The following is a 23,751-nucleotide window of genomic DNA, read 5'->3' as shown; positions in this document are numbered from 1 at the left end:
AAAAACAAAACTACCAGTTATTCTACCAGCAAAAATGGGCTTATTCAGGAATAGCAGAGAATTATAATCAAGGACAAGCAAGCTACAGCAAAACCATAGGCCAGTCCCCTGAACAAAGGAGAGGAACACTTGTTTCTAGAGGAAAGGAAGAAGTTTGGAAGCCTGTTATAAACAAACAGTCCATTGGCGTAAAGTAGGAATTGGAGGTGTAGTGGCTTTTCATTGGCTGGGTTGTGACAGTCTTAACTGGCTGGGCAGTTCCCTAGTAGGGAGGGAAAGCCTATCTTCCTGCTGGGATTGTAAAGTATTAAGACTTGGAAAGTAGTCTTTCCGTAGGATCTGTAATTGGCGTGAGTGGCAGGGTATGAGAGCGCCCCCTGCTGGCCTCCCCACGCCATTCTGAACCAGGTTTCCTTTTGATTTTCACAGCGGGGAAAATTATCATCTTTATTTTCACTAACCTGCAACTGAAATTTAACAATTCTTTCACTTTTGGGGGCGCTTGGCTGGCTCAGTCGATACAGCACGTGACCCTTGATCTTGGGGTTTGAGTTCGAGTCTGATGTTGGGTGTAGAGATTACTGTAAAAAAATAAAATTAAAAAACAAAAACAAAAACAAAAAACAAAAAAACAATTATTCACTTTTGAATTAAAAACAGTGGAAATCTTTGATATCAGTTTATAGTTATTGCAAATATCTCAAAATATTTTGCACTGATCATACACAAAACTATAGTAGTGATTAGACCCCCGTTTAGATATTATTACTTTATGCACTAATAAACACGTATATTACTATATCACAAACTTTAAATATTTGATTTAATTTCATTTAAAATCCAATGTATTTTATTTTGTGCATTTAAAAATATTCTCTTGTTCTTAATTATTGTTATTATTCTCAATTATTCATTGGCTTCACCAGAATGCCAAAGGGGTGTATGATACAATTGAGCTTAACACCTCTCCCCTTGGGGATGGCAGAGTAATGTAACAGAAGAAATGGGATTCCTAAGTAACTTATACCAATTACCTGGGAATTCTTAAATGAGAGACAAATAAAATGCTTTGTTCTAGCCTTTCCATAGTTAACCCCATCTTGATTTTCTGGACAGTTGTGATAAATGTTATCTTTTATTATTCATAATGTTCTAATTAAAATATTCCGTAACTATTTATGCAGAGAGAAATGGTATGTAAGAAAAAAAAAGACAATTCATTATTTTTATTAGGCTTTGGATGAATTTCTGAAGTCTCAGTAAAAACACATTCAGGCAGAAATACACTTGTGCCTTAATACTTCTCTTACAATTTCTCTTGCTAATTTACTTTATGCCAGTTTATTTGTTACAACAGTCAAAGAACCTAGAAAGGAAGAAGGGAAAATTTTGCTACCTCTACACTTGAAAACAGTAGGTAATACAGGGTCTGAAACATTATTGAAGGATTGAAGGTCAGTAGAACATAAGCAGAGGGCATACAGACAAGAGTCGATGGTAAATTCCACAAGTGAGTTATGTGCCCAGCATGGGTTGTTTCTTTTATTCATTTGTTTTTTAAGGTTGCCTTTTTTAAAGTAATCTCTACACCCAACATGGGTCTCAAGCTCATGACTCCCAGATCAAAAGTTGTATGCTCTTCCAACTGAGCCAACCAGGCACCTCAGGTTGTTTCTTTTACTTACCGACTCTCGCGACTACTTGGATTGAGCCAAGGACAGAATTCTTTTCTCACCCTTCCTCCTCACTCTAAATATACATTTCCAAACACATCTTTGGGAGGAAAATAGGTAGATTAACAGGAAAAAAAGAAAACAGGTTTAATTGTACACATGCAGGAGCATTGTGATGAAGAGGTTCACTGACCAGCTAGAGATAGAAGTTTATAAACCAACTTAGTTAGGGGAAAGAGAGTGGGGAAAGACTTCCAAGGGAAAAACAAATGGGCTTTTAGGGAAGACAAATGAAGGGTTCTGATAAACCTCATTTACACAGTTTCCTTTCCTTTCCTTCCCTTCCCTTCCCTTCCCTTCCCTTCCCTTCCCTTTTCTTTCTTTCTTTCTTTCTTTCTTTCTTTCTTTCTTTCTTTCTTTCTTTTCTTTTCTTTTGGCATTTTATTTATTTATATTTGAGAGAGAGCCATGCATGAGCTGAGAAGGGACAGAAAGAGAGAGGGGAACAGAGGATCTGAAGCGGACTCTGTGCTGACAGCCGCGAGCCTGATGTGGGGCTTGAACTCAAGAACTGTGAGATCTTGACCTGAGCTAAAGTGGGATGCTCGACTGACTGAGCCACCTAGGCAACTCTACACAGTTTTTTTGAAACACCTCCTGTCTGGAGACTGCTTTGGAGGGAAGTTAGTGGTGGCCATTTTTTTTAGGAGGCTCTGCTTTAGTCAAATGATGGAAATTCAGTTAAGATTTCTTTCTGCTGATGCTCCTTTTGTTTTTTTCCCTGTCTTGGCTACTGTGAATAATGCTGCAATGAACATAAAGGTGTGGGTATCTCTTTGAGATCTTGATTTCAATTCCTTTGTATAAACACCCAGAAATGAGATTTCTGGATCAAAGTATAGTTCTATTTTTAATTTTTTGAGGAGTCTTCATGCTTTTTTCCATAATGGCTGCACCACTTTACATTCCCACCAGTAGTTAGGAGGGTTCTCTTTTCTGTATATCCTCACTCTTTTGTCTTGGACTCAGCTCTTGTATTGTGATGTCGTCAACTAGGGATCCCTGGAGGCATGTACATTGCCCGCATGATTTGTGTTGAGCCCCCACAGACATTTCCCCAACCAGAGCCAATCTTGTGGCTGGACTGGCCCTTGTGGCTCTTATTATGATGGCAGGATACATCTCAGCAACAACCACTGTGAACTTTGAAAAAACAAAGCTTATTAATCATATATTCTGGAAGGTACATGGCACACTCAAAGTCATACAGTGAGCTCTTGTGTGGAGAAGGAGTGTGCAGACTCTGCCTTTGTTGGAGTCATGGGAGGTATGCCTACGATTTTGAGAGTTTAGTTTTTATTGGTGAATTTAAAATATAAGGGGGAATTAAAGCTTGGGAAAGGAAAAGCAGGGTCACACAAATGGTCAGTTATCTAGGTCATCCAAGGCTAAAAGGGGAAGTTCATGGGTGGGACAGCATAGCTCCTTATTTAGCTGTAAAGCTAGCAGTATGTTTATTTGAGATGGATGTCTTTGGAATGGATGCCTTGGCAATCAAAAGCTTACTGTCAGGCACCTCTGTTACAATTTAAAAAGCTAATTGTCTGGCACTTTTCACTCACCTATTATTATTTTTATTTTTTATGATGGCCATCCTATAACAGGTGTGAGGTGATATGTCAGTGCAGTCTTGATTTGCACTTCCCTGATGGTTAGTGATGTTGAATGGATAAAGAAAGTGTGTGATAAAGAAAATGTGGTATTAATATACAATGGAATGTTATTCAGCCTTAAAAAGGAAGGAAATCCTGTGATTTTTGACAACATGGATGGGCGTGGTGGACATTATATTGAGTGAAATAACCTAGACACAGAAAGACAAATACTGTATGATCTCACTTATATGTGGAATCTAAAATAGTCAGACTCATAGAAGCAGAGTACAGTGGTGGTTACTAGGGGCTTGGGAGGGTAGGGGAAATGGGGAGATGTTCATCATGAATAAATAAGTTCTGGAGATCTGATGTATAGCATACTGACTGTAGATATGTTAAAACAAGATAACAGGCCCCAAATGGAGTTGCTTATGCTAAGCCCCACATCATCAAATTGAGACTTAAACTAGTTTTGGCTCTCCCAGAAACCAGAAACTGTTTGATGCACTAGTTAAATAATCTGCCTAATAGATTCCTACCACTCCCTTAAAGAAAGTTACCTTGCAATATAGGACCTGCTTTTTTGCCTAGTATAACATCCTTGTTCCCGCTTCCTCCTGCATATAAAAGTCTTTAATTTTGTATAGCTCCTTGGAGCTCCTTTCTATCTGTTAGACTGGATGCTGCCTGATCCATGAATCATTGAGTAAAGCCAATAAGATCTTCAAAATGTACTCCGTTAAGGGGCACCTGGCTGATTCAGTCTGAGGAGTGTACAACTCTTGATCTTGGGGTTGTGGGTTTGAGCTCCATGTTGGGCGTAGAGATTACTAAAAATAAATACACAAGCTAAAAAAATTTTACTCAGTTAATTTTTTTGTTTAACAGGTAGCGAAATAGTACTATATACTTGAAATTTGCTAACGGGATAAATCCTAAGTGCTCTTACCACACACACACAAAACAGTGAGGTGACAGATTTGATAATTAGCCTAATTGTAGTGATTATTTCACAATGTATATGTATACCAAATCCATTTATAAAGTGATTTCTTTCTGTATCTGCTGTAACTCAAATGATTTCAGTTTATCTTTACACACACACACACACACACACACACACAAACACACACTTCCTTTCTTTAGCCCTAGCATCTTCATACATCTCCCCAGTTTGTTTAAAACAGTCAGAGGGAGAAGGAAAGGATTTAAGAATTGAGAGGGGTCTCTTCCTCTGAGTAAATGAGACAAAGGTTTCTGTGTCATGGTCATGGATCTGATAGGCATTAGTCTTTGACCAGAGTTTATGAGGATATTAAGGTGTGTGCATACTTATAAACTTAAGAATGCAAAGAATTATTCCCTACCCAGAAGGGAAAAAATAATCCCCCCAAAAGAACGACAGCACAGCCTTCTCAGATACCTGCAGTTTATGTCCTTTATTACAAGGAAAACATCAAAAACATTTCAGTCAGGAAGAGTGAATAAGTCATAAATGATCTAGTACATTTTTAATATTCTGACTTATTAGAGTGATTCAAAAGTCGCGGAGAGAGAGAAAGAAAATTCCTCGCATCATTTCCTGATCTTATTAGAGCCCAGCATAACAAGGGAGCCAAATCACACAGATAGAGTTCTCATTTGCCAGCATACATTTCCAAATTTGTAATGCTTCTCCCAACAGCTGACTCTGGGAAACAACAAAAAGCAGTTACTTTCAAAACGCTCCTTGTGATGAAGTGGAGAAAGCCCTGGACTGGTAGTCAGTTCAACTGGATTTATGTCTCAGTTATTCCACTAACTTCATGGTCTTCAGCAAATCTCTTAACTTTGGGCTCCTACATACAACAGGCAGCATTACAGGAGTGCTGTACTATTAAAATGAGATCATTTAGATGAAAGCACTTTGAAATGCTTGAAGTGCTATATAAATACAGATAATGACTAAATTCCAGAGGATAGGATCTGATGAGAGAGCTCAACTGACCAGTATGATAAAAGAAAGCAAAAAAGTTTACTATAGAAAAGCCCAGCCTCATTTTATGTCTCCATTTCTCTTTGATACAATGTGCTTAACAGAATGGGTTATAAAGAGAAAAAGAATAAGAAGTAGAGGAGACAGAGCCTGGGGCAGCTCAAATGCATTACTCATTGCAGTTTACACATTAAGTTGAAGGCCAAGGGCTGGGTTGTCACCCCTGCAGGATGGTGTCTACCTGTCAAAGTGTACAGGCATCTCGGGGTTACCCTCACAGGCAATGACCACACGCCTGGTGCTTGCCAAGGCCCTATATCTGCAGTTGGGGGTCCTGGAACTTCCTGTCTCCCTGCAGTCTGTGACCTTCACTACACCCTCATGGCAGTTCATCTTGCCATTCTTGCACTGGATATTAGTGGTGCTGCAGATACTACGAATGTTCCAGATGTCTTCGTGGATGAAAGTGTTGACATGCTTGCACTGACGCACGGTCATCTTCCGTCTTTGCATCATCAAGTTGCAGTAGGCATCGTTGCCACCTGTCCCCTCAGGGTCCACATGTTGCCGCAGGAATCGTTGGTACATGCGATCCTGGCCATAGGAGGGCTGCACCAGACCCAGCATGGTCAGCAGCAAGAGCAGAAGCAATGCATGAATCCTCTGGAGAGCCATCACGACCTTGGAGATGCCTAGAGAGAAGCCCAAGGGGAAGGAGAAAGGAAGGTAAGATTTGGGCACTGGAGAGAGGTGAAGAGAATGGCAAACTGTCATTTCCTCAACTCTAGTCTCCTCTTTCCTCCTTATCTGTACCTTATCAGCTCCTCACTCTTCTCTGCTCACGACTTTTCTTGTCTTGCTTTTGCTAGAGCAAAGAGTATGTAAACATGGCTTTTTCTGGAAGCAAGAGTCGCTCTCTTTTATGGAGAGAAGTTGCTGCACTGAGCACAATAACTCAGGATGGACACTGACTGGGTGGCTGTCCATTGTATCTGGCCTGTATGGTTAGAGCGTGAACAGGAAGAAAAGGCAGAGCTAAGTGAAACTGGAGTTGACTATTTCTTGAGGTATTTCTCCAGTCATGTGATCTTTGGAGTGTTGAGTCCTCTGGAGACTCTGATTCCCCCAAATTTGGATAGACTCAGAATATGTCTTTTTTCTCTTCTCTTCTCTTCTCTTCCTTTCTTTTCTTTTTCTTTTTTTCTTTTTTTCTTTTTTTTTTTTTTGAGAGAGCAGGGGAGGGGCAGACAGAGAAGGAGAGAGAGAGACAATTCCAAGTAGACTCTGCATGGGCATTGCGGAGCTTGGTGGGGGCATGAACTCATGAACTGTGAGATCATGACCTGAGCCAAAATCAAGAGTCAGACACTTAGCACTTAACTGACTGAGCCACCCAGGTGCCACTAGACTCAAGATATGTCAAAGAAAGCTGATGAACTGATTTTAATTCCTTATATCTGGAATTGAAGAAGTACAGAAAAGAGGTCGGGGCAGTATTAGGTATTAGTATTAGTATTAATATTTAATTTTCCTCTTAACTGGCTATTCTCCTATGATATTAAAATCAGGGCCTTTTGGAAATCCTGTTAATATTACATAAAGAAACCCTACAAAAACAGAGTATCAAGTCTCAGTGCACTAAAGGTAGTAAATATTGGCTGAATAAACTAATAAATGAAATGCATGAGCTTGTGAACAAATGAAGTGAAATGGATATAGAGCGCGAAGGTGTTTTCCAGGCTTGTGGAATTAACCAATAAGCTAAGAAACATTAAAAAAATAAATCTTGGGGGGCCTGGAGGGCTCAGTCGGTTAAGCGTCCCACTTCGGCTCAGGTCATGATCTCACTGTTCGTGGGTTCAAGTCCCACATCGGGCTTTGGGCTGACAGCTCAGATTCAGAGCCTGCTTCAGATTATGTCTCCCTCTCTCTCTGCTCCTCCCCCACTCACACTCTGTCTCTGTCTCACAAGAATAAATAAAACATTTAAAACAAAGTTAAAAAAAATAAATCTAGGGGCACCTGGGTGGCTCAGTCGGTTAAGCATCCAACTTCAGCTCAGGTCATGATCTCACGGTTCATGGGTTCAAGCCCCTGCTTCAGATCCTCTGTGCCCCCTCTCTCTGCCCCTCCCTTGCTCATGCTCTCTCTTTCTCTCTCACTCTTTCAAAAATAAACATTTAAAAATAAATAAAGAAATATAAATAGCACAATCTCCACAAAAAAGGATGTGGATTGTGGGGTTTTCTTTTTCTGTTTCTATGTACAACCCAAAAAACTAGGCCCTGCTGATATACTCCATTGTCCTGCATCTATCCTTGATGCTCTGCCTGTCTTGTCAATAGCTGTTGGTAATTCTCTGTATTCTCTGGCTGCAGGATCTTTGTGTTGGCACCTCTTGATGGTGGGAAATAAACATTTATTTTACAGAGTCAACAAACAAACAAACACCTCTGGAGCAATGACAAAGAAAGCATTGTGATATAGTTTCATAACATTGCTGCTAGGGACTAATTAAAGAAAGGAATCCAAGGCCTATCTGGCTCTAAAATCTGTACTCTTTCTGCCATCTTCTAATTGCCTCTCCCACCCCACGTCCCAAATATCCAAGGTACTATAGATGTCTGTGCTCAGAGTTGGTTCTCTCTAGCAACAGAATGTAATCAGGGGTGGAATAGGGTGGGAGTGGAGGTGGGAGTCACTTACCACACTAACTCACTAGCTAGATGCTGCCTTCTGGCTGTCAGTCTGGGACTGACATGAACTCAAACTGTGAACTACTTTGACTCTTATGATGAGGCAGGGTTGACTCAGTAGAGGGGAAAAAAAAATCTCCAATTCAACAGGGAATGACCATCCCAATAGCAAAGTCAATTTTTTTGAGGAATACTGGCCCATTTCTACATGTGCAGTCCAAGGGCTGGCCTCAGCTGAACCCCTGGGTTGACATATATGGGCACTACTGGCCTTTGTTTGCAGAGGTGCTGCTTCCTGATGCCGGATCACACGTGTAAGTGACTGAAAAGGCTGATGAGGGACCTGCGATCTGTTCCACCTAAAGCCTACACTTTGGTTAGTGGTAATGACAGGATGAAACATAACCATCATTCTTTTACATGCCACCTTCTATGTTCACAGCCACCTTTTGCCTGTGCACAGAAAGTTGTAAAGCTCTATGTCATATTGCTGTGCCTGCAGCTGATATGACAGATGGAGTCAGGAAAAGAGGGAAGTGAGGGAGTCATGGGAAGAAGGACGGATGGGAGAAATGATGCTCAATTTACTCCTTACCCCAGCACCCATGGATACAACTTCTGAAGGCACACTTAGCACTTGGGTAATGGCTTCATCACAATGACGTACTTTGGGTTGTTTTTCCCAGATCTGATCTTGCACCTCTCATCTTGCACAGTTCTGTCTACTTTCTCTCATCCTTCTTTGTGACCAAGATCATGGTTCAGCAAAATAACTGACTACAGAGAAAACTTGAACTATTCATATAAGAACAAACCCATGGCTTCAGCCACAATAACGAACTGATTTAACAAGACATGGGAAAATATTTGCAAACCGAAGTCCAATGTAGACGTCACTGGGTACATCTCAGGGTGCTAGGTACTACAGAAAATCATATGATGCCTGAATCATCCCAACACATAGTTTTTGGTCAGAGTTTGTCCCAAAGTCTTTCTCCACTGCACCAGATTGACTCTCAATAAGAACTAATTTCTATATGGTGATCCCCAAAGCCTAGCTTTGCCACATTAACTGTGTGACCTTGGGGAAATTACTTAATCTCTCAGCCTATTTTCTCATAAGTAAAATGAGCATAATGGTAATACCCACCTCTTAGAGATGTTATGAAGAATTAATGATAAAATCAATGTCAAGTGCTTATCACAACGCCCAGCCCATGATAGTGTTTACTAAATGTTGGCAATGATCTTTTCATAATTTCCATTCCTCTTGTTTTCCTTTGCTTCCTTCAATCTGATAAAAATAATGAATAACTGCACCAAACTGCATACATTTTGGATCCCTTCCCCCTTATTTTTTAGAGTACCTATATTCCCAAGAAATTACAAGGCCCCTTTTAAGCTGAAATATCTCACCTACTAGCATTTCTGCTGTGTCTCTAGAGAAATTTGTCCTGTCCAAATTGCACTGAAGTTTCTTCCTTGAATGTGACCATTACTCAAAGGACTTGACATTTTTGAAGTTTTTCTTCTCTTTCCCTTGCAAAGTCAATAAAGTACAGCTGACCAGTACTGCAACTCCTCACATGATTCACTCCAGATGAAATGACTTGCCTGTGACTTGACATTTCATTCTAAACACCTTTTGACGGTGAGAGAACAAGAGACCCAGAGCAAAAAGTGCTAGGATTGGCCACCAAGCTGCTACTAGCTCCAAAAGTAGGACAGGAAGCACCCACAGCCCGTTGCCATGTCATCTCCGGGGAAACAGTCATTTGACCCAACACTAGAGCAGAGTTTGCAATGGTAATGCTCTAAGCAGATGTTTGGAGAAGACATGAGTTTTCTCACATATGGTGTGATCAATGTAATAATGGTCTGTGCCTTTAACCTTCTATATCAAGAGAGGGGCAATGATCTGTATGGAAGTCACTTTGCCTCATATCAAGGACATAGTACTGGTTGGAGACCCCGAGAAAGCGTCCAAATGTTCTACCACAAATTGGAATTTTCTTACTCTTTAAGGAGTTTTTGAGATTTTATGATAAGGCACATTTTCTAATAAGAGAGGTTTGGAAAATTCTTCTCTCTAATGACAGTGTTTTTAATTTTGAAATAGATAACTCAAGGCGGACAGATTCATGTGCTGAGTATACACCTGTAACCTACTTCTCCATCACTTCCTCCCCAAATTTGAATATTTTCAGGGAGGCTGGGCTCTCCCAGATGGCACCTAGACACTGATCTATAACCCAAGTATTGAGAAACCAGGGTTTTTGGCCCATTTAAGAGCAATGTGGGCAGCAGGGGAGGCCACCACTGGGGATACTGTGACCACGACAGTTATACATTCACAAGATGGCAAACTGTAATTTATAACTGTAATTTATCAACTGCTTTCTAAATAAAATATTGAGACACCTGTTGATAGGAATTAGGTTAACATGAAGTTAATCACTTAACCTGTGGACTGATAAGTATATTTTACAAAGAGAATGTCGTTAACTTAAGTTTCTGTTTACTTGAAAACCAAATCTAGTTGAAGAAGAATAAAAAATAAGCTTGGAATCTTTCTATGCCTTCCCAAAGATCTCACAGTTGCCAGATATTATTTGATAAAGTAAGAGATTAGGGAGAAAAGACTGTGAATGAATGAATAATAAAGTAATCACTTTTTGATCTTTATATAAAATAGCCATGAGAATATCCGGGGAGTATTCCATTCAAGGCAACATAAAAAAATTAGCTCCTGCTTAAGATAAGAGGTGTCTACTCTGCATGGATTTTGGTATTGATGCAGGGTTACATGTATGGGTGTGGGAAAGAGAGAAAGTGTGATTAGTCTGTTGGTATTTAGTCCTCAACTTTTCTCAAGGTTTAACATTTGTAAAAATAATATTGGGCTTATTATTTGCCCCTTCTGAAAATTCTGCTTAGTTGCCATAAGCCCTGGAATTTTCCTAGTTCTTTCTGTAAGATGAATTTAACCACCTTCTTTTTACACAAAGGTAAAGTCCACCTCCCTACTGACTAATGAGGAACTGACTGATAAGGAAAAGGGCATTTCTATTGTATCCAATCCTCTCAGGGAGCAGCTGAGTAGAGAAAATGGGGTTTTAATAGATTTATAGGCCAATAATCAGTGAGAAGACTTTGATTCTTACTGATTTCAGAGTCATTTTTATTTCTTAAGCATGTTGTAAAAAGGAAAGCAAGAGATCCAGGCAGGTCATTCTCCGGGCCCCCGGCAATGAATGTTGCCACCACTGTTCTGGGGTGTGGAGGGAAATGCAAGGAAAGGGGAGCAGAGCCAGCTGTGGCCTGCTGGTTATGGACGGAAAAAGGACTCATCAAAGTGGACAGGCAGGCCATTTTCACAGGCAACAGCAATGTGTCTGAAGCCTGGTGTAGCTCTGTACCGGCAGGGAGGCCGGGGAGACCCTCCTACGTGCCTGCAGGTGGTGATCTGGAAAGGAGACTTGCTTAGTCTTAAAGCTTCTCTGTAAGGGTTTCCATTCTTATTTCCACAGATGGCCTTGATGCTGCCCTTGTTGCCATGAATAAAGGTGTTGGTGTCTTTGCAGGGTGTGGTCAGGCCTCGTCTCTCCATCATGCTTTCACAGTATCTGTCATTCCGGCCCTTTGGTTTGGCGTCATAGTGCTGGGTCAGGAAGTGTTTGTACCTGGAGTCATCCTGAGCCAGGGTTGGCGGGGTCAGACCCAGACCCAGCATGAAGATCAACAACAGAGGACCCTGGCCCATCACCATCTCTTCCAACAGGGGCTCCTGCCAAGGGCAAAAGGAGGTTGTGGTCGGGGCACAGAATGGCATTGCCAGATTAGGCTAAAAGGACAGGGACTTTCCTCTCTGACAGAGCTTCTAGAATCAGGTATCCTCAGTCACCTAAATACATCTTTTCTTTTCCCTTCCTCATTAATCTCAAACGTTTCATCAGTCCATTCCTTTGCAAAGTCGAATTAAAAGTTTCCTGAACACAACTCCCTGCCCCAACCATTCTTTCCTATCCCTTAGGATCGCTATTTACCTTTCTATCAATCACAGTATTACAAAATCCATCCACATTCTTTACTTCACTGATTAACATATTAACAACCTTTATGTAAGTCCCTACTGGGTACCAGACACTGTGCTAGGTCCTGGAACACAAAGACCATCAAGATACACCAAATGCCTCCCTGAAAGAGAATGGTGCATCCAGGGAGAAGGGACGGAGCTCCAATTTCCTGAGATGAGACAGTAAAATAGGAGGCGAGAGCTATGAAGAAGGGGTACTTAGAGGGAACCCTGAGCCCAGGGAAGGGTCGATCAGAGGACTATTGAAGACAGGATGTCAGATACTCAAGTCAGTTAGTAAGCCGGCTGTGAGGAGAGCAGTTGAGAGCAGTTTTATCCTCAGGAGAAAGGAGGCAGACCTAGTTCCCCAAGAAGTAGGTGTTTCATGGCCAAAGGTGGAATTATGAGGTGCTATTTAGAACGAACAGGGAGGAACATGGAAGAACCCATGTAATGCTTGGAACTGGGTCTGGGTCAACTCTTAGGACTGGAAGAAGAATAATAAAAGCTTATCCTCAGTTGTTTTATGCATTGGGGACACTTTGAATCATTCTCAGATAACATTTTCTTTTTAAAAAAAAAAAACTATTTATTTTGAGAGAGAGAGAGAGAGAGAGAGAGAGAGAGAGAGAGAGAGTCAGAGTCCCAAGCAGGCTCCAAGCCAAAATCAAGAGTGGGACGCTTAACTGACTGAGCCACCCAGGCGCCCCTCAGAGAATATTTTCTAATTTTTCCTGCACGTGTACGCAGACTGTTTACACACAGGCAAATGATGTTACCTTGTGATAAAAACAAAAACAAAATAAAAACAACTCCTTAGACACTTTTTCCCCCTTAAACTCTATGGCTCAAACTCACAACCCTGAGATCAAGAGTCCTGCCAGGCACCCCTCCTTAGACTTTTTCAAGTCAAAGGCCTTACGATTTGCTGCGATGATTTCTCAAATTTTTCTCAGAGGAAGAACAAGGAGAATAGGATTGCCACCATTCTCTCTCAGGAGCTGTCAATCTCAAACTGTAGAACTCACACATCCCAGGGGTGGTGTGTCAGACACTCAAACACACCCACAGGGTAAACAAGGTGCTTTTTACCTGGAACATGATGTTTACTCAGTGATAGATAATTAAAAATAGGATTAGGGGGGCACCTGGGTGGCGCAGTCGGTTAAGCGTCCGACTTCAGCCAGGTCACGATCTCGCGGTCCGTGAGTTGGAGCCCCGCGTCAGGCTCTGGGCTGATGGCTCGGAGCCTGGAGCCTGTTTCCGATTCTGTGTCTCCCTCTCTCTCTGCCCCTCCCTCGTTCATGCTCTGTCTCTCTCTGTCCCAAAAATAAATAAAAAGCGTTGAAAAAAAAACAAAATTAAAAAAAAAATAAATAAATAAAAATAGGATTAGGGACGCCTGGGTGGCTCAGTTGGTTAAGCATCCAACTCTTATTTTGGCTCAGGTCATGATCTCACGGTTGTGAGATCTAGCCATGTCCAGCTGCACACTGGGCATGGAGCCTTTTTAATATTCTTTCTCTCCCTCTCCCTCCAACCCTCTGCTTGCACTCTCTTTCTCTTTCTCTCTCTCAAGAAAAAAAAATAGAATTAAACAAGTATAGATGATAACAAAATAGAGAAGAAATTCTTTATGGACTTTTAAGATTGTATTTCTTATGAAATTTGTAGATTTGAGAATTGAAAGATATCTGGTGTTTGCAGCAAGTAGTTTCTGACTATACCTTTAGTTCTTTGGAGAAAACCTTAAAGAGTATTCAGTGCCTTTTAAAACCACCATAGTCCTTGAAAACAATATTACATTATATGTTTACAATCTAGAATTTAAATAAAAATTTGAGGAAAAATATCATCTTGATTCTACATAAGTCAGAAAAAAAAACCATAGTCCTACACATTATATCAAATACATGTGAATGCCCCATATCCAACAATAAAAAAAATGACTTTTCACTGAATATCTGAAACTGATTTTTATAATTTTGTTTCTCAAATTGTCTGTGAGTAATTAATTTAATTTATGAACAGCTAGGTTTTTTTGGCAATCATCACACACACTGAGAAATTCTCATAATGGGAGAAAATTTTGACCTTTGAATTATTCTTGAATGTAATATAATTCTTTTGAATACTAAATTTAATAATAGATGGTATATTATCATAGATATTAAATTAATTATTGATTTTTATGTTGTGCTTTTTTGTGTGTAAGTCAATAAACATTATTTTCATATAAAATTATTTTGGTAGACCTTACAGAGGCAATAGGTCCTAGCAGTAAGCCTGTTGCTAAACAGCCCTGGGAGTATGATCCAGGGTTTTGCTGGTTACATGGAAGGCATGTGACAGAGTAAGCAAAGTGAGCTCTCATTCTCATCAACATTTGGCATTGATCCACCTTGTCTGTTTCATAATAACTATAAACAAATTTGGTACACTGTTGAAAAATACCAGATTAGACACTGAGGAATCTTTTGACCATTCTACAATACTGAAATAACCAGCGGCTGAAAAGGTTTCCATTAAGCACACAGAGTATCATTTGTAATAGAATCAAGTGAAATTGTGTTCTTGGAAGTTTAGCAAGAAAGTGGCACATCATTGCAGGGAGGAGAGCCACTCCTAAAAGAGTAACAAGTATTCCTACATGGTTGCTGCTCCAATACAGTATCTACCAAGTTCTTTACACTTGCACTTTTCATTCTCCTGGCTGTGTTTTCTTTTTCTAGTTTTTTTTGGAAGACCTCATCAAAGTTTTACTGACTTGTAATCAACTAAGTTTCCTGTTCAGCAATGCCTTCTAACATCAAAGGTATTGTAGAATAACAGGATGTCAAGACAGAAGGGACGTTAGAGACCACACAGTCAACACCTCTCTGCCAGAGAGGGAGAAATCCCAGAGTTAAAAAGAAAAAAAAAAAAAAATCAGGAAGTAGAACCAGAGCTGGTAGTACCCAAAAGAGTCATTAGGTGGCAGTGGTGGATAGGAATGTTGCCAAGGGTTTCCACGCTGGGGAGGAGACCATGGGTGCTTGTAGGAAGTGCCAGTGTTAACAGGCTGTGGGGATATCACTGCTCACAGAAGGGAATATGAGCTGACAGGTCTGCCAAGAGTGTCTGTCCAAACACTCTATGCTTTAGATATTAATATCAAGGACACTTTACTAGATATAAGTGTTAAAGCAAAAGTCACGAAGCTGATCTGTCCACAAGGATATAATAAAATAAAGGTTATTTCTTGTCGGGTTTCATGGGTGCCATTTCCAAGCCATTATCTATGTGATCTTGGGACAACAATGACCTGTTTGTCAGTGTTTCCTACTGGTGTGTAATCTATAGGAGGGCAGAGCCGATATTAGTCACCTTGAATCACAGTGTCTGCCTCATGGTAGACCCTCAATAATTATGTTTTTAATGGCTGACTTCATTTTCCTCTCCAGGCCTACTGTATTCATCTGTAAAACTTTTAGGGTTGCTAACTCTAAATGCCTCTTTCTCCATGGTTCTCATTAAGCATAAAAGCCTTTTCTAGTTCCACCAGGATGGAATTGCAGAGACAAGTTTGTGTCTAAGTGTAGTTGGTGGCACAAGGCACCACCTGGAAGAAACAGATGATAGGTTGACTGAGACGCATCATCTCTTAAGGCTTGGTGTGTAAGCCAAGCCTACAGCCCACCTCTAGTTAAGACATTGGACTGACACAACACAGGAACTTCACATCCTAAAAAACCGCTTGCTTGTTGGAGCTTGAAGGCCCTCATGTCCTAGCCTTAGAGGTTAAGGAATATTTTTGTTTCTGATTTGCAGCATTTGTACATTCATTCTGTAACAACTTAGCTGAGGTTTGCCCAGGTTTACTGCAATCTTAACTCCCTCAGCCACCCAGAAACCAATCCTAGCAAGTATACACTAGGGCCACCAGTAACAACATCTGCTCTCCCACTCATAACTTCCTCACTTATATACTCAATACTAAACTTCCCCTAAAGAGAGGTCAAATGGAATTGGGAGAAAACAAGTAAGAGATTATTTGTGGTGGGGAAGCAAATCTGCCCAGGCCAAGGGTACAGAGATCTGGTGGTCAAATTCATTCACATTTGTCCTTCCACACCCAAGCACATAACTATCACATTTTTCTTACTGGAATTTGTCCCACAATTTGTTTTCTAGATTAACTTTACCTTCTACCTCAAACAATCCTTTAATCTTCACAAAAACTAATATTCTCTCTCCTCACAGGCAATGCTTTGTATTCAAGAGATCTATCAAACTTTATTCACTAGGGAGTTAACTAGACAGTTTATGATCAGTGACTATGGTTACAGCTTCCATAAATATGGTCTCACACTTTTATTTGTCCTAGGGCAATATTCTCCAAAGTGGAAGCAGGACACCTAATGCATATTCCTCCCTTGTCCCCTTTCCTTCCTTCTTCTGTTCAACCTGCAGTGTACCTTTTCTTTTCTTTCTTTCTTTTTTTTTTTTTTTTTTTTTTTTTGCTTTTGCCATGTGTTGTTCTATTGTGCTTTCAAAGAGACCCAAAACTTTCTTAAGGAAAGAATTAGCAGGAAAGATTACAAGAAAACAAAGGTAAAAGTATACTTTCTGTTTCTTTCCTTGTTAAGCCACATATGACATCAGGGCGGAGGGGTGGGGGTCCAGATACCCTTCAGCAAATGCTTTTCCCAGATCTGTGGGGACTTTATCACAATTTAGGAATCCCTTCTAAATCTCCACTTGTTCCCAGTATCACTAATTTCCTTTTATTTCTACATTTAGGCTATCCCAGAAGAAATCTGTTTGCATTTTACATTTTAGAATCTGACTTATTTCCTTCTTAATTCGTGAACTTGGACCAAGAGTTTTTAAAAGGGAAAAAATGGTTTCACTGAAGTGGATGGATGTCTAGAAATAGTATACATATAAACAAACAGAAAAATAGATTACCCAGGAGGAAGAATCTTACAAAAGTCTGGAAGTTTCCCTCCAACTGAAGATGGGTTCCAGCTGTTTGTTCCTGGAGATGAGTTCCAGCTGTGTGAACCTAGAGGCCCCTTTTGGTTCTGATTATATAGTGATCAGATAAATGGGGTGGGAAGATTAGATCTAAAGATCTCTGATCCTGGCAGAGACATGAAAACCAAGGACACTGCTCTTGGACAAACAAGGAGAGTCATTCACCTTTTCCCTGGGCATGACTGGGTCAAATATTAACCCACCTGAATGGATTAGAAATTTGTTCTGGAAGGCCAAGTTTGATAAACATGGCCTTTTGTCCCATAGCTGCCTATTTCTGATGTCTGTGGTTCTGACTCTTGCCCATGACAGGACATGCAGTAATCTGGATCCAGAAGATGTTGTTTCTGATCCTATGGGCCATCTCCAAGAACTGCCTTGGAGAAAGCCTGCAGCGTAAGACGATGCTGTTTCACTGTCCTTTGTTCTTACCCACATAATTTTGTTTCATGAAAAATGCTAAGTAGGCTATTTCATCGACTTCACAGAACCAGGAAAGTATTCCCAGAGAAGGTTACGTGACAGCTATTCATACCCTGCCTGTGACCTCAACCTTCCAGCTACTAACCCTCAGAAGTTTCCTGGCTGTATTTCCTGGGCTTCTCCTTCCTTTCATCCTAACCTGTTCACAAGAGATAAATCGCAAGCACTCAATTTTCTGTTCCTTGTAACACAGTTGCGAAATTTATCTCCACCATCAGTGCAACACTGATACTGCATCTACTCACAAAGCAGATTTGGATTTGTTGCTTGAATAGAAACAAGCCAAGTGAGCCAAAGGTCACTGGGGTCACTTTATAAAGATCCTATAGTTTCAAATATCAGGTAGCTGCAGGCTGCCAACTGCTTCACAGACCTTCAGCAACCATCTACACTGGTGTGGCATCTCCAACAGGGCTCTTTTTAAAAAAATTCTCAACCCTCTCTTGTCATCCATCCACCTGTTTTCTGCCTGCCTGTCTTTGAGAAGGTGTCAGTAAAGACAGGCTGCCTGCCAATAAAATAACTGTACTTGAAATCATCATAATAATCATAATTACAGTCATTGCCTTTCATTTTATGATGCTCTCACATACGTGATCATATTTAACTGTCACCAGGACTGTGTGAGGTAGGTGTTACGTTAAGCCAGGAAGCTCCCAGATCAAACAGCAGGGGAACGGTTTAGGCAGACTTCAAACCCCTCATCTTCGGGGAGCGGATCTACTCATCTTTCCAGACTCAGCATGAGCGGCGCCTTCTCTGAGTCCTGCCAGGTGCTTCACAGTCCCACCGATCCCAGGAGGAGTTGCCCACGTCTTCCTTTGGGGGATTCTCTGTACCCAGGACACACCGTGCTGAGGCCAGCATGGAGCAGCGGTCCCAAGCTGACTCTAGACTTCAGGTGGGTCCTGGTGTGGGTGAAAAGCTAGTGGGTCAGCCCAAGTGAAGCTATTTGTGTCAGAGTCTGTGACGCTCCAGGGATGGATTCATCCATAGAGAAGGCTATGATAAGAGGTGGGAGAAAGATGCCAAGGCTGTGGACCGGTGTTGGGCAAGGAATATGATGTGCTTCATTCACATCCCCTCTGACCTGGCCTCCTGGGCCTACAGGGAGGGCTCTACAATAAAAATCAAGGTTGTTTCATGAAATCTCTCTAAGATTCAGGAAGCACACAGCAAACCACTGTAAACAAGTTCACTACATGGTTGACTGCAGGTTGTGAGGGGGGTGGGGCAGGAGGCAAAATACCTTCCTGGAGGAGGCTCCTGTTGAGACAGAGTTGAGTCGAGTCTGGACAAGAACTACAGCAACAGGTCAGACCATGTGCTCTATCAAAAAGGAAGAGGACACTGTGTGTTGGCATCTTCAAGCATTCTCAGCAGCATGGGACCCTTTTAGGGCAGGGATAGACCTCCCCCAGGGAGCTGGAGTAAGAAAGAACCAAATGGCAGCCTCACTATGTTGGCTAAAGGGGCTATTTGCAAACATGTTTGCACCCCCTGGGAACTTCAGGAATGCTCAGGGAAGAATGCGAGCTGATCTGGAGTTCTTACAACACGGGTGGGATGGATCTGGCTTTACTTCAGGTTAGGAAACAGGTCGTTAGCCATCACCCTTTGATGATTTCTGTCTCTCCATTAGATGGAATCCTTAGAGAGAAGAATAATGGTTTCATTCATCTCTGCATTCTTAGTATATAAAAGAGTGACTGACTCCTAGGCCCCAAGCTTTTTTGTTACCTCTCATTGCTTCTAGAAATATACCATCTGATCTCACTTTGGAAATCCCAACCACAAACTCTCCTGGATTCTCTTAAGACTTACAAACACAATTGGGTTTGGCAACAGCTACTGGACAAGGCGGGCCTGACTCCCACGTAGAGCAGGAAGGCTTCCAAGGTTACCAGGAAGGCTCTGCTTCTGGCTGACTGGTAAATCCTGAAAGCCCATGGATAGACCTTCATTTCTTAGGTACTGGTCCCTGTTCCAATGCCAAAATTCCTAGGAGGATAAACTCCTTAAACAGCTGTCTGTGATTCACACATGCTTGGGCATGGGCTTTATGGCCCAGCTGAAGAATGGTTTTAGGCAACTGGAATGGCCTGAGGATTTGAGGAGAAAGAAGAGTGGGCAACACGGAGAGCCTGGAAGGACAACCTTCACTGGCTTTTCAGCTGTGTTGAGGCCCAGCCCTGCCTGAGCTTCACTTTTTCCCCCTGTTCTCTTCCCTTTTCCCGGCACCCCCCAGCCAAAGTCTGAGCTAAAAGGAAAAAGTCTGGTGCCAAAGTCTGAGCTAAAAGGAAAAAAGTCTGGGGGAGTGAGAAAAGGGTCGAGCACACAACCGCAAACTGCCTCTCCCTCAGTACCTGGTGCCTCAGGGTTACTGAAGTCTCTGGAAAGGAAGGGACAGGCGTGTCCCTGATCCACACCATTGTTCTGCCAAATACCAAAGTTCAAAGTCTGTTAGGTACCAAGAGAATCAACAAGACAAGGGGCCCACAGAGTGGGGACTCTACCTGCACCTAACAGGGTGCCCTAGTCCTCACTTTCCTTTTGTGGGCAAACCTGATATTTGAGAGTGGTACCTATTTTAAATTAATCATATATCACTATTTAAAGAGACGCTGAAGAGCTGAGTTCTAAAAAGTTGTTAATGGGTTGCCTGCGTGGTTCAGCCAGTTAAGCGTCTGACTCTTGATATCGGCTCGGCTGAGGGTCAGGATCTCACGGTTCATGGGATCAAGGCCCATGTTGTTGGTCTCTGTGCTGGCAGTGTGGAGCCTGCTTGGGATACTCTCTCTCCATCTCTGCCCCTCCCCTGCCTGCTCTCTCTCTGTCTCTCAAAATAAACACATATTAAAAAAAAATTAAAGTTATTAGTCAGTCATTTAGTGGGGAGGACACGGCCAGGCCCATTGCAACACCCCTATGGCCTCAGCAATCCTGGACAGTGAAGCAGTAGCAAACTCCCACAGTCTGTGGAGATCAAGAGGACTTGATTAACAGGATCCTTCTCTGATAAATCACCTAAAATGTGAGCGCGCACTCGCACACACTCACACACACACACACACACACACACACACACACAGAGTCCCATGGCCTGAAGCACCAGGCCAAACACCAACTCACACAAACAGACGAGCCTCTGATGTTAGCTTTATGCTGTATTGCTGGGAGCAACCTCAGGCCTCTGCACACAGCCAGGTCCCTTCTTTGCCTGTGGTATTTCACCTGACAACTTGGGGAGAATTAACACCCTCCCCCACATAGGTGACAATGCAAAAAGCCAGTTAGGTGAATGGTGAATGGTTTGCTTTCGGTCCCATGGTTTTTCCTTTCTTTTCAGCTTGGCACAATGTGGTTATGATGAAAAACATAAAAGAAAGGTTTGGGGGGGTGGGAGTTTGACTATTTCATTAAAATGCATTCAAGTGTGGGGCACCTGGGTGGCTCAGTCCGTTGGGCAGCGGACTTCGGCTCAGGTCATGATCTCGCGGTCCGTGAGTTCGAGCCCGTGTCGGGCTTTGTGCTGACAGCTCAGAACCTAGAGCCTGTTTTGGATTCTGTGTCTCCCTCTCTCTGACCCTCCCCCATTCATGCTCTGTCTCTCTCTATCTCAAAAATAAATAAACGTTAAAAAAATTTTTTTAATGCATTTAAGTGCTTACTCATTTGTATTTCTAAATACCTACAACAAGGAATTATATCTATATTTTTTCAGTAATTTTAATAGGTGTGAAGTAATTGTCAATTGAGAAAAACCCACTCATATATTTAAAAAATGTTCTGACACCTTGAATTTGAAAGTCATTCCCCTCTTCCTGAAATTTTTCTTGTGTCTCTTCTTCACGCCACTAGTTTCCTTGCATGTAGACACAGGAAGCCTGGGGTTCTCCTTCTAAGGACTCAAGTGCTGGTGTCCTTTACCCTTTAGACAGAGTACATATGTTTAATTCTGTCCTTAACACTAATTATAAAATTAGGTGATGGGGAGAAATGACTAATCTCTAAATTTGTTTTAACTCTAACTTTTTTTTAGGTTTATAAGCATGAAACTTATTGACTAACAGAAGTAATGGTTAAAAGAGGATGAAGCTCCGATGAAAAGAAGGATCACATCTCCAGGGATGGGTGGGTGGGGGGGGCAGTATGACTGGGGGAAAATAAGCCACACTCTTGCTTACATGCCTGTGTATTTTCAAACAAAGACAAAAATTACACATGTACTGTCAACAAATGTGGGGCTTTGTGCCCATTCTCTCTCCCAGGCATCTCAAGGTGTTCTTCTAAGAATTACTATTAACAGAAATTGCTCTTTGCTCAAATATGGATTAAGTGAAAACTCCTACTGAGGGGTTTTACTGGCCTGATATGGTCCACTTTCTTAGCCATCTACTTTAATTTCTGAATCGCATGGGCAAATGCTTCCAACAATAGCTTGACAAATCTCTTACCTTTGCCTGCTTATAACCTGACATCTGCCCTTTCAACAATAGCCAGAAACATTCTTCTTTTCCTGGAATGGTTTTTCCCCCATCTTCTCTGCCAAACCACAGCTCTTCTCCACATTACTAGAGTACCCTCTTTTATATAAGGGTCATTTACACACTGCCACCCCAAGATGTCCTAGAATAAGAAAGAGGGAGACCTGGAGGACTATCAAGCCCTCATTTTACAGGTAAGGAAACTGAGGAACAGAGAAAGATAACATGCATTCTCCAAGGAACATCTGGTGTTCCAGGACCTAGAAGCTTTCCAACACACCACACAGCTTTCGTATTCCACACTAGCAATTTCTAGAAAATTAAAGCTTATTTTAAAGGTGCCACTGAAAGTTGTTGTTTAAGGGAAACCTATTGACCATTTCCATGAATTTCAAAAATATTTTACTCCCTCTTTATCTGTAAAAGAGTTGCTTAAAATAAAGTGTATCAAAATTGTCCTTCGGCACTAACTAGTTAGTAACTGTAGTTAAGGAGTTCTTTGAATACCTGAGGCTGCTTCTGGGAAGTTAGTTGGCCAGTGCTATTCAGGTAATTATGTCACTTGCGTTTCTAGTGATTACATTTATGACTTGATTATAAGGTTCTTAACAACACAGAGGGAGGGTCTTGCCTCATTTGCGATTTCCCTAGTCCCTGGCATGATGCTAAAACTGTTTTTACTGTCCTTCCTAAATAAAGATGCTCTGTTTCGCCCATGTGTTACCATGTGTTATCATATGACATGCTGTCTCAGAGTAAGAAGGCCAAGGATCCCAACATTCTAGTAAGAAAGCTTGGGTTAGAGGTTGTTTGCAGTGTCTCCAAGAAGTTCAGCCCTGGCTGATGGTGGGTTAAGGGTGAGGAGACAGATGTGAGTAACCAGAAAATGAAAACATCAGCCCCAAGTGCCAGTTATGCTGGCAAAAAAGAACAAGGCCTGCTTCATCAATCTGGCGATCCACCTGGGTACCAGGTAAAGAATCCTTAGGTTTGAGCAAGTGCAGGCTCCCCACTCCCCGCCTCCATTCTGTCCGCCAATTCTGTGGTCCCCCTCTGAGCCCACATTCTAGGCAACAGATTGTCATGCTGCCATCTCTGCTCAGCTGCGGGAAGTAAACCTCAGGGCGGGAATGTAGACTCGCTAAGTCGTATGAGAACAGGACTTTTACCTTCCTTCCCATTCCTCAGCAGCTCCAACCCGATTCCGCAAACGCCTCCCCGAAGAGCCCCACACTGACTCTGCTAAGAAGGGGCTCCTCGGGACAAAACACTCTTGGTAAAACTACTCACAAGGAGGAGCAGCGGAATGTGAACCCACCTCGGCCTCGGAGCAAGGCTGCAGAAACGCGCAGGGCGGCGGGAAGAGAGGTTTTTCTCACCGGCTTCTTCCCCTCCCCTTGTTTGATGATAGGGAGCTGGTAGAAGACGCAAAGACGTTCTTTTGAATCCTGTTTTGGATCCTGGGTGGGGTCAGTTTGCGATTGTGTACACTGCTACACCGACGGGCGGGGGATGCAGCGGAAAGGGGGCGGGGAGGAGGACGGCGTTGGAGCCTCTGTGCAGTTGGGACCGCGCCCTGTTTCCCCGAGGGGGCCTTTCCGGCCGGGACCTGCCTCTGGAGCAGGAGCTGCGGGCAGGTCCCTGCCTGGAAAAGGAGAGGGCCTTGGAGCCCCGAGCCCCACGCGCCG

The 23,751-nt window shown here is 42.1% G+C and overlaps 2 protein-coding genes across 5 annotated transcripts; both read right to left on the bottom strand.

The window, feature by feature from the left end:
• Window positions 1–4,748: 4,748 nt before the first annotated feature.
• On the bottom strand, window positions 4,749–23,514 carry RNASE4 (ribonuclease A family member 4). Of its 2 annotated transcripts, none has more exons than XM_047861548.1 (2): window positions 23,382–23,514; window positions 4,749–5,995 (listed from the first exon to the last, which is right to left on the bottom strand). In XM_047861548.1, exon 2 carries the CDS (start codon window positions 5,976–5,978, stop codon window positions 5,541–5,543), a length of 438 nt encoding a protein of 145 aa, XP_047717504.1. In that variant the 5' UTR covers window positions 5,979–5,995; window positions 23,382–23,514; the 3' UTR covers window positions 4,749–5,540. The 2 variants fall into 2 exon arrangements, with proteins under 2 accessions (XP_047717504.1, XP_047717505.1); XM_047861549.1 differs by lacking the exon at window positions 23,382–23,514 and adding an exon at window positions 23,354–23,375.
• Window positions 7,466–23,517, bottom strand: ANG (angiogenin). 3 transcript variants are annotated; one of them, XM_047861544.1, is made up of 2 exons: window positions 23,382–23,517; window positions 7,466–11,786 (listed from the first exon to the last, which is right to left on the bottom strand). In XM_047861544.1, the coding sequence occupies exon 2, from the start codon at window positions 11,766–11,768 to the stop codon at window positions 11,328–11,330; it is 441 nt and encodes a 146-aa protein (XP_047717500.1). In that variant the 5' UTR covers window positions 11,769–11,786; window positions 23,382–23,517; the 3' UTR covers window positions 7,466–11,327. The 3 variants fall into 3 exon arrangements, with proteins under 3 accessions (XP_047717500.1, XP_047717501.1, XP_047717502.1); XM_047861545.1 differs by having other exon boundaries at window positions 23,354–23,389; XM_047861546.1 differs by lacking the exon at window positions 23,382–23,517 and adding an exon at window positions 17,025–17,046.
• Window positions 23,518–23,751: the final 234 nt, after the last annotated feature.

The sequence above is a fragment of the Prionailurus viverrinus genome, chromosome B3 (genome assembly GCF_022837055.1).
Source record: "Prionailurus viverrinus isolate Anna chromosome B3, UM_Priviv_1.0, whole genome shotgun sequence".
Taxonomy (NCBI): domain Eukaryota; kingdom Metazoa; phylum Chordata; class Mammalia; order Carnivora; family Felidae; genus Prionailurus; species Prionailurus viverrinus.
The sequence above is the reverse complement of the archived record's forward strand: the minus strand, read 5'-3'. Positions and strand labels throughout refer to the sequence as shown.